The 10,883-nt window shown below is 47.5% G+C and overlaps 1 protein-coding gene across 1 annotated transcript in view; it reads right to left on the bottom strand.

Annotated features, from left to right (window-relative positions):
• Positions 1-4,320: 4,320 nt before the first annotated feature.
• ttn.1 (titin, tandem duplicate 1) overlaps positions 4,321-10,883 on the bottom strand; it is a 115,348-nt gene continuing 108,785 nt past the window's right edge. Inside the window, exons 195-197 of the mRNA XM_085920775.1 lie at positions 5,733-10,867; positions 5,460-5,613; positions 4,321-5,379 (exon numbers count right to left, since the gene is read on the bottom strand). Of these exons, the coding sequence (XP_085776901.1) occupies positions 5,207-5,379; positions 5,460-5,613; positions 5,733-10,867 (5,462 nt within the window). The 3' untranslated portion in view covers positions 4,321-5,206. The remainder of the gene's footprint in view (positions 5,380-5,459; positions 5,614-5,732; positions 10,868-10,883) is intronic.

Genomic DNA, 10,883 nt, shown 5'->3' with positions numbered 1-10,883 from the left:
CACAAAATGGGCAGGCTTTACTTGTTTGAAAAGGAATGGGAAGAAGTAAGACTCGTTTAATTTATTTAATGGGAACTAGTAAGACTTATTTATTTTATCTGTTTGTTCCCAGGCAAAATTGGATGTGTTGCAATTCAAAATTTCACCACACGATGGTGCCAAATCTTAACTTGAGACCTGATAGGACATATTCAACACAGTTTGAATATGCTTTTGATTATTTTTAGGTAAACAGTTCTGCTTTACTTTGAGCATCATTTGAGCAGTCGGATAATCTACCAAATCTTTGAATTTAAGAATTTGTGATTTAAGAAATAGCTTATTACGTTCAAGGTAATCAGATTTGTTTATAATTCTAATGGCCTTCTTTTGAAAACTTCTGGATTACAACTTTGGATCTTTTCTTATATTACTTTGCAACAATGTACTCTGTGACAGATTAGGCAGTATAATCACATGTTAATTTAAGAGTGCCCACACTCAATTTAATTAGGGTTATGTGTTAAATCAATTACTTTTGGGTATTTATAAGAGGATGAAACAGTAATGTTATCCATATTTTGTGTGTAATGAAGATGGAAAAGTGTGATATCAATGCAATGCGTTTGAGAATGGACGCTAGGAGTTAATTGCAATACTGTTGGTGGATTGCGTGGGACCAAACACGGCCGTCTACAGCCAGACGAAGCTTTAATAGGAGGTGTTTAACATAAATGGAGGAAGAGAGGCTTACTCACTTGAGACGTCTTCGCCGACATCCAACCATTGTAGCTCCTGGTCAATGATGCGACTGATTTGTATTTTTATTCTTCTTGCAGTGGAAAACATACAGCCAACAGACACCGTGGAACCTACAGAAAGGAAATAAAACATTAACATTTAACATCAACCAACAGTCATAGTGTATGTGGCAGGCAGCTGACGACAAATTTGACGTCCCCCCCACACATGCACACTCACTCGCTTTTCAGGGCTACAAAAGTACTTATTAAAAAAAAAAGAAAAAGAATTGTATTTACCGTGTACGCTCAAGACGGTCCAGTTGCAAGCAGAAAATAAAGATATTTCTATTGATAATCGTCATGTTTGTATCCGCGGATTTGAATCTTGGCGGGAGTTCCACCTATTCACGTCATTTCGCGGCACATGACTGCGATGTAATATTATCTAAAACTGTAAATTAGAGTTAAAGTTATTTTTTAATCAACGCAATCATTTACAACCTTAGACCAGAAAGAATCGTCGAAATTCGGCGTATGTGGCAGGCAGCTGACGACAAAGTCGACGTCCCCCCCCACACGCACACTCACTCGCTTTTCAGGGCTACAAAAGTACTTGTTTTTAAAAAAAAAAAAAAAAAAAAAGAGTTGTATGTACCGTGTACGCTCAAGACGGTCCAGTTGCAAGCAGAAAATAAAGATATTTCTGTTGATAATCCTGCGACGTGGCAACGTCATATAGCAACCACTGTTTTGTTTAGTAGACTTATAGTAATTATGCATTGGCAAAATTGTGCACTGGTTAGCCAGTCCACCTCTGAAACATTATGTTGCGGGTTCAAGGCCCGTCTTCGCACTTTGTTTTTCTCTCTTGTCTGTATGTATATACGTACATTAATATTCGAACAGCGAATCCACTTCCTAGTTCCGTGTTGCGAGCCACGCCCACCTATTTGAATTTTGGCGGAAGTTCCGCCTACTGACGTAATTTCCGCCACGCCTGCGACGTGCAAGACCTCATATAGAAATCGCTGTTCTATTTAGGCCTGCATTTGTCATAAGTCGACATAATGGCGCATTTGCTAGCATGTCCACCTCTTAAGCATAAAGATGCAGGTTCGAGGCCTGTCTCAGTTCTTTTTCTTTTCTCCCTTGTCTGTATATATATACTTTATTTTTTATTGTTTTCTTACTAAGGATATCTTATCTCCGGGTTTATTCAGACAAGAAAAGCCCGTTTGTTTGGTGCAGACTAAAAGAGGACTTTTTATTTTCTCTCATTGATCCAGCATGTTTGCCATCGGGCACACCATTTCTTGTTTATGTGAATCAAACAAAAACATTGTAAAAAAAATAAATTAATTGTAAATAGAAAATAAATCAATAAAAATGGAAGAGTGGGCGGCGGGTGCACTGGGGACGAAAGCAGCCACGGCACCGTCAGGGGTTTTAGGACCAAGAGGGCCTCAGAAATGGGAGGTCCGTACCTCCCTCCCGCTGCGCCTTCTAGTGTAGGTTTCAATACTCACAACCTAACCGGCCAGTGGCTCCTCCCGGCTTCCCTCACAATAACAGTCCCCGACACCGCTCGTTCGTCCACAGAAGCCAACAGGGACAACCTTGTCAGTCCAGTGTCGGAAAGGGCCGAAAAATAAATTGACATAGTGACTTTTTTTTATTATTCTATTCATGTTATGCCAAAACAGCATAGCAAAATTGTTTATTTGGAGCTTTGCGCTGGATTTACGGTACAATGATTTTAAGGATGTGTCATCACTGATTGAAAAGCTTGTTCACATATTTCCGGCTAGATATTATTTTCTCCATTTGTACCTACTGCATCAGTAACCAGTAGTGTGAAAATGTTTTACCAATAATCGTTCCAGGAAACCATGAGAGATTTCTCCACTGAAGGCCTCTAACCACTTTTATCTACTTACTTACTTTGTGAACGGGTTGCAGACAGGGCATCGGGTCAGCCGATGCGGCGTTCACGCCGACCGACCGACCGACCGACCGGCTGACAGAAGTTGTTCTGCGCCGTCAGAAGTTGCTCTGCTGCAGACAGCGGCAGCCACACCCGGCCGGACACTGCTCCTGCTTCACCCTAACAACAACCCTAACCCTAACAACAACCCTAACAACAACCCTAACAACCCTATCCTAATTCGGCGTTTGTGACAACAGTTGCGGCCATGTTCTCGTCTCGACTGCGACGTGGCAGACGTCATATAGCAACCGCTGTTTTGTTTAGTAGATTTTCAGTTATTGTTTGTTGACATAATGGCGCACCTCTTAAGCATGATGATGCGGGTTCGAGGCCCGTCTCAGCCCTTTTTTTTCTCCCTTGTCTGTATGTAGATACCTTAATATTCTAACAGCGAATCCACTTCCTACGTTGAGAGCCACGCCCATGGATTTGAATTTTGGCGGAAGTTCCGCCCATTAACGTCGACCGCATCACGACTGCGACGAATCAATAGTGCTGAAAAAGCTAAACAAAACAAACAGATGTATCTGTCGACATAATGGCGAAGCAATAAGAATGCTCGCCTTATGTTCAAGAGTAACTGGTTCGACGCCGGTCTTAGTACATATTTTTTTTCTCCCTTGTCTGTTTGTATATACCTTAATATTATTTTTATTGTTATCTTATAAGGGATGTCTTATCTCAGGATTTATTCAGACCTGACAAGACTAGAAAAGTATTTTAGTCCGCTTGTTTGGTCCGGACCAAAAGCGGAGTTGATTGTTTTTGTTTTGTACATTTTTCAACTTTTGTCTGTTATTTATCCATTTTTACATTTGGCTCTTGTCTCTTGTATTCTTGCACTCTTGTACGCTGCTGTGACAAGTAAGTTTCCTCGCTGTGGGATAAATAAAGTTCTACTATCATCGTCATACACATCCACGCTTGTGACGATCTGTGTTCCCATTGGACACCAATGACCAGGGCGGCACAGAGCACAGGCCCGGAAGTGAAGGCAAACACTCCCCCCACCCCCCCCCGAAGAACTGGATGGACGAACGTTATTTGGACTCTTTTGTTAAAAGAAAGAAAACGGCTCTTTTTGGATTGTTCAGTGGTTGGCCACCTCATGGGTCATTACCGCCACCTACAGTTCGTGAAACAAAAAAGGCAGCCACTACATATTATAAAATTATTTTTCTATAAAGTAAAAGTACACCTCTGCATAAAATATTCGCATTAACATGTAAAAAGGAGAATATAGACCAACTCGCAGATGTTCATTTCTCTCCCCTAATTGTCATTCCTGTCAGGGGCGGAGCTCGGTGGTGGCCAGGTCTGGCCTTGGACACTGTCCAAATGGAGACAACAGTTGAGTAAATTGTCTATCTTTCTATGCGTCACCATCAAACGAATGACTTGACAGCTTACCATTTGTACTGGAATGCTTTAGCAAGGCGCCCCCCTGGCCATTGTCTCGGAATTCACCCTCAGAGGACCGCCCGGCAGTCGCTAGACACTGCTGAAGAATTAGTTTCGCACTCAGTCACGCCATGTTGCCGCTTCCAGTTTGCTGTGTGAAACCCCCTTCCCTCCCCGACATGCAGATGTGGGGAAAAACCAGTCAAGATGTGGTGCTGAAATCATGCTTTACTAGAACAAAAACAATAAAATACCCAAGGAGGACAAATTAAACAAAACAAGGTTGGCCACAGCAGATGGAGTCGGCGTGGCAAATAAGTCAATACTTGACTACAAGCTACAATACACACAACACACTCATGAGCAATCCTCCAAGGGATGGCACTGCTTCTGCACAGCAGAGTCCACTTGGACTTTCTTTGGCAGTCAGGAGACGTTCCAAAGGAGCGTCTGGTGCCAGAAGCAGCGCTCCTACGTCAAAGGGGAGAGCGCAGGCCACTTGCGCTCTCGGCCGGTCATCAAATCAATTGGTGGTACGACGCGGTCGGTCCGAGCGTGAGACGTCGTCACGCCGCTTGCGCGAGGGTAACGCCGGCGGCGCTCGGGGTCTTACGTTTGCCGGAAATTGGAAAGGCGACACGTGTCCAAAACATCAAGGTTTCTTTTCGGTATCGAGTTAACTTCAACAGGGAGACACTCTACCTGCCGAGGAAATCTTAGACGTCAACATAGCGTTGAGGCGCAGCATTTTAGTTTCTGCTTTTAACAGGGTATTCGTTCCGCACGGGACTTTCTCCTGTTCAAGCGCATTTGCTTTCGTTCCTTCGCTTCATATTCTTGTCATAAATAACAATGCATACATTCCCCATAACCGTCACATCCGGCTATATACATTATGTACATGTCACTGCCAAAGTGTCATCGCATCTGAAAACAATTGGAGACTTGAGTTGGGCAATCACTGAATGTCAAGTTTTGGTACAAAAAAAAAGTTCCTATTTACAAGAAGATAAATTGGTGTCTATTCTTGTTGATTAATCATGAAACAAACCATTGCCAGAGAGGAAAAATTGGGGGCGGGAGGGGGGTGGGGGTGTTATATACCAAACGAGGAGGAGGTTTCATCACGCGATTGAGTGTACGTATGCACAATTTGACGGCTCGTCTCAATTGAGCTCTCCATGGAGCTGAAAGACTCTGATGTCGCACGAACCGAAGAGGCAGAGACAGCTTCGGATTGTTCCGCACTTATCATTCTTTGTGCATCAGCTGCAAGAAAGCAAGGAACACGTATGCATTAGTCTTTTGAAGAGCTTGCTCGCAGCATCGTTTGAGTACCAATGACTTACTGATGACATTAAGGGAGGATGTGGCGGAGCACTGGCCAAGCTGGTTTTTGGCCTTGATAGTGTATTTGCCCCTGTCTGCCAGTGTTGCCTCACCAATCTCCAGTGTGTACAAGTTGTTGGTCCAGGTCATTCTGATGTTGGACGTGGCTGACAGCTGCGAGAGAGAGAGAGAGAGAGAGAGAGAGAGAGAGAGAGAGAGAGACAGAGAGAGAGAACTGTGACGTGGAGATGGCAGTCAAAAGGGTTCAAATGGAGACAAAACCAAATACTCACAGTCAAGTTGTCTTTAAACCACTCCACGTCTGGGAAAGGCTCTCCCGCAACCTCGCAGGTGAATTTGACATTTTGTCCCTGCTCCACATTTTGGGATCGGGGTTGCAACAGGAAGTGAGGTGGCGTCCCGCATTTGCGGTTCTCCGCGTCAACAGGAGACTTTTTTCCCACAGTTGGTGACATGACTCGCTTTGGTGATTTAATTTGATTGACAGATGGAGTCTGCGATTTTGCAGTGGGGGAATTTGGGGAGACGGGTGACTTTACTCTGACTTCCTTGACCGACGGAGGCGGGGATTTTGCGGCGGGTGACTTTGGCGAGACTGGCGACTTGACCCTCAGAGGGGACTTGATTGGTTCAGGAGACTTGATTCTCTGTGGTGATTTGACAGGTTCGGGGGACTTGGCTTCAGGAGAGGTGACTCTGGGAGAGACCCCGACCTTCCGCTTGGACTCAGACTTGCGGATGGTTAGAGTAAAATAGGCTTCTTGTTTACCACCGGCGTTTTCTACACTCAGAGTGTAGCTTCCTGCATCAGACACCTGAACAAAAGAAATTTCCAGAGAGGAGCTGTTTTGCGTAGAGACAATGTGGTGATGCTGAGAGGAACCCAGAGCCGCTCCCTCACGAAACCACAGTATAGAAGGTGCTGGGTCACCATCCACGTCGCATGAGAATCTAGCTAGACCTCCCTCATCGACACTCAGAGACTGAGGTTTGGTCAGAATCTTTGCAGGGACCGTGGCCTTGGCCTTTTCAACAACAGCGATATGTTTTGTCACCACTTCAGACATGGTTTCCATGACTGCTGCCGCTGCTGAGATGTGGTACATCTCTGTTGTGGCCATGTCTGGAAATTGGGAGTATAGCAGTTCCTCATCCCGGTGGGTGGCGGGGAAGGCAGCAAATTCTGCTGCCACGTCTAAAGTGGCACTGTCAGAAGCTTCTCCTTTGACATTCCTGCAGACCACAGAGTATGTTCCCGCATCGTCACTGGCGCAGTTGTAGATCTGGAGAGTCAGAAGTCCACTCATGTTGCTCATGTGGTGTTTGCCGCTGGGTTGGATCTCTTTTCCGTTGTGGAACCACTTGACTCCGGGCTCCGGTTTGGCCTGGACATTCAGGGTGAAGCTGGTGTTGGATCCAAAGCCGACGCGGTGAGATCGCAAGCGGATGCTAATGCGCGGGATATGGTCCAGACTGAAAGGAGAATCCGACGTTCTCTCCACAGATCTGCGCTCTGATCTGAGAGTCTGCTTTCTCTCCTCATACCTGGAGAGAAAATCCACTCTAGGCAAGATGGTCTCTTTTTGTACAGCCTTTTCGGAGGGAGGAGCTCTTATCTCCGGCTCAGGCGTAGAGAGCTTCTTCATGGGTTTAGGAATATATTTGGACGCAAAACATGTCAGATGCTCCGATTCGATGCCCTCTGAAGCTTTTGTGACAGCGATGACCGTTTCCTTTTTCAAACTTCGACTTTTCTCCTCAAACTCCATGCGCTGGAGTTCACTCTTGTAGGAGGAGATTCTTTGAGTGGTGGTGTGAGGTCGCAGCAAGTCCTGATCCTCTCTCTCCTCGTATACCCTTTGCTTCTGCCTGGGAGCCTTGTATGTGGCTCTGTCATGGCGCTGCCGCAATTCCACAAAGCTTGGACCGGCCTCATACTTGGATGGAATTCGGTACGAATCGTACCGTTGAAGGGCTTCCGCCTCCTCCTCCTCGTCATCACGATAGACTCTAACGGGCGATGAAGGGCGCAGCGATGACAGCTCAAAGCGAACAGGGCTGAGGCTTGGTGGAGAAGCCGAGTAACCGAGCTCCAGTTCCGCCTCCAAGCGAAGCCTCTCCTCTTCGGTGATCTTCATGGAAAGATACTCCTTTGCCGGCAGTAGCAGCTCCTCATCAGACAGGTCGCCCAATGACCTTCTCCTGATCCTGCGGTAGACGTCTATCCCCGGTGAGACCGCACGGTGCCTCGATGACGGCCTGACCGTCTCTAAATCATCCTGAGTCACGGATGGGATGCGCCACTTTGGCTTGTACTGGTCTTTGATCCTGACGGGCACCTCATAGAACTGCTCCCACCTGGAGAGACGAATACGTTTCATCCTCTTCTGCTTAATTTTCTCAATGGGCTCTGGGAATTCATACTGATCTCTGAGCTTCTTGTACCACTTCATATCCGAGAGTGGCTTGAAGTGTTTGATTTCCACATCCTCTTGGAGAACAGACGGGTTCACGACCCGTGGTGCGGGTACGTCGTACGGCATACGCAGCCTTTTCTCGTCAGCTCGCCTCTTTCGCTCCTCTTTTTCTTCCTGTATTTGGGCCTCGGACCTCTGGCTCTTTTTCGTGGCCACGGCGGGTTTGAACATGGTTGCCGCTTCCCTGACGGCCTGCACTGCTGCCGGAGGTAACGGCAGGACAACGGTGTCTGACAAGATCTGATGCAACCGGGCCTTTTTGTCGAATTCCTCCTTCTGAGAGACACTGTGCTGCTCCTTCTGGCTGCTCTCGTAATCTTTCTTTACATGAGCAACACGTTCCACTTTCAGTGTTGCCTGGCAACTGGCAGATCCAGCAGAATTGGTCGCAGTCACTCTGTATACGCCAGAGTCTTCGGGGAGTGTGTCTCTCACATGAAGAATGAAATAATCCAAACCTTCGTGGACCAGCTCGATAGATGGCCCAAAGGCTATGGGCGCGCCATCCTTTTCCCACTTCAGTGCAGGGTGTCCTGAAACTCTGATTTCAAAACGAACATTCTGGCCCTCTCTGCACTCCACGTTGGCAAGCAGACGTTTGAACATGGGCCTTAGAGTGAGGTCGGCTGGTCTTGGTCGTGGGACCACGGTCAGACGGGCCTTGCAGCTGTCGTCGCCATACCTGTTGCGGGCCACAACACTGTATTCGGCATCGTCGTCGTCTTCTACTCTGTGGATAATTAGCTGGTACAGGCCTGTGTCACTGATGAAGGTATACTTTTTGTCATCCTCTCCAGGGACCAGTTTTTGTCCGGATTTGTGCCACGTGACACGGGGCTCAGGGTGAACGGTGATGGTCACACCAAAGCGCACATCCTCTCCTACGTATGCGGTGTGATTAACGAGGGGAAGCGTGAACTCGGGCGGTTTCTGAAGCATTCTAGCGGTGTCGATTCGACGCTTTGTCCTCTTGATTATGCGAGAAGTGAAGAAGTCACGGTATGACCTGACGCCGTTGACAAAGAGTTCTGCGTAGGCACTGTCCTCACCGTAATCGTTCACAACCTTGCATCTATACGTGCCGTCATCAGCTCCGGTCACCTTGGCGATCGTGATCGTCGCCAGGCCGTCCTCATAATCGATTTGGTACTTGTCGCTAATTTCCAACTGCCTGACGCCACAATACCAAGTGACTTCAGTGGTGCTGTCGTAGTTGTCAATATTGCAGATGAATTTGACACTGTCGCCCTCTCTGGCCACCAAGTGTCCGACCTGGCCTCCAACCGGTCCGTGTTCAAATGGGGCAATTTTCACCTTTGCGACTAACACGCCACGCTGGGACCGAATCGATCCGCCGCTGGCCACGCGAGCTGCGGACACCACAGTGCTCCATTCTTTCTTCACCATTGCCTGGTAGTACCTCTTGTGTCTGCCGCTCTGGACGGTCCTGGTGTTCAGATTTTCCACAGGCGCAGATAGCCACGGATGCGCCAGCGCCTCGGCAGCAGTCATACGGTGCTTGCGCTCCTTCGTCATTAAGCGGTCGGTGAAGTCTAGGGCTTCGACGCTAACGTGCTTGAAGGATTCATCGTCGTAGCCGTAGGCTGCGTTTGAAATGTTGTCGATCATCTGCTGGTTGGTTTCGGCCGTGAATGGATTGAGTCCACAGAGGAGCACATAGGACAGGACGCCGACCGACCACATGTCAGTCACGGTGCTCACCATGTCGCACTGATGGATCTCTGGGGCAGCGTATTCTGCAGTGGTGTACTGGATCTTGATTTGGTCTCCGGGCGTCAGGTGTCTGCACTGGCCCATCTCAATGATTTTGACGTTTGAGCCGGTTCTTGTCGTGTACACGACGTTCTCAGGCTTGATGTCAAAATGTCCGTAGCTCTGACTGTGCAGAAACTCGAGGGCTGAGCAGATCTGCCGAATGTAATTGGCAATCTCTCGCTCGTTGAGCTCAAACTCTGCCGTGTTGAGACGCTCAAAGATGTCAACGCCTGAGATGAAGTCATAGATCATGACCAGCTCCTCCGGGCTATCGAACGACTCGTGCAGAAGGAGGAAGTTTGTGTGCCTAGCCAGATTCAGTGTGGCTATCTCCTTCTTAACAATTGTCTGATCGGCACCCCTGACTTTGACAAATTTAGCCATGTAGGTCTTCTTCGAGCTGATGTCTACACAGCGGTGGACGATGCCAAATTGACCTCTTCCCAGTTCTTCTGCAATAGAAAATTTGTTATGCAGATTCTTTGCGTCAGAGTGTCGAGCTTTGCTTTTGGGAACGCAGCCCGTATCGTCGACCTCCGTGTCGTACAAGAGAACTCTAGATTTGTCCTCTTTTGTCATGACGGGTCCGCTGGACTCAGATGGTGCACTCTGTCCAAACCTGTTCTCAGCAATGACTCTAAACTGATAGCTTGTTCCTCCAAATAGATCGGTAACAGTGTAGCGGGCATCACGAGATTGAGCGACGCGCTCCCACCGTTCTGCTGTGGTCGGGCACTTTTCAATAATGTAACTGATAACCTTGCTTCCTCCGTCATTTGCTGGGGCAACCCAGTTGAGTGCGACAGAGTCTCGAGAGACATTGCTGGCTTTAATGCCCCGTGGAGGATCAGGGACATCTGCCACATCCAGCTCAACCATCTGCTGATCAATTCCAAATCTGTTTTTGGCACAGACAATATAGAATCCCGCATCCTTCTTCTCGACGCCATTGGGGAACACCAAAGATGTGAACGATCGCGTGACAATGACCTGGTAGTGGCCATTGCTGTCAATAAGATCTTGTCCCTTCTGCCATGTGATGACAGGATCTGGCTTGCCACCAAATGGTATCTTAATATTGACCATTTCTCCACGCAGGGCAGGAATTGCTTCTTTGTCCTTCAGGTTCTTGGGAAGGTGGATCTTTGCAGGAACTGATGAGAGAGAAAA

This window comes from Syngnathus leptorhynchus, chromosome 9 (genome assembly GCF_054491065.1).
Source record: "Syngnathus leptorhynchus isolate UIUO chromosome 9, UIUO_Slep, whole genome shotgun sequence".
Lineage (NCBI taxonomy): Eukaryota > Metazoa > Chordata > Actinopteri > Syngnathiformes > Syngnathidae > Syngnathus > Syngnathus leptorhynchus.
The sequence above is the reverse complement of the archived record's forward strand: the minus strand, read 5'-3'. Positions and strand labels throughout refer to the sequence as shown.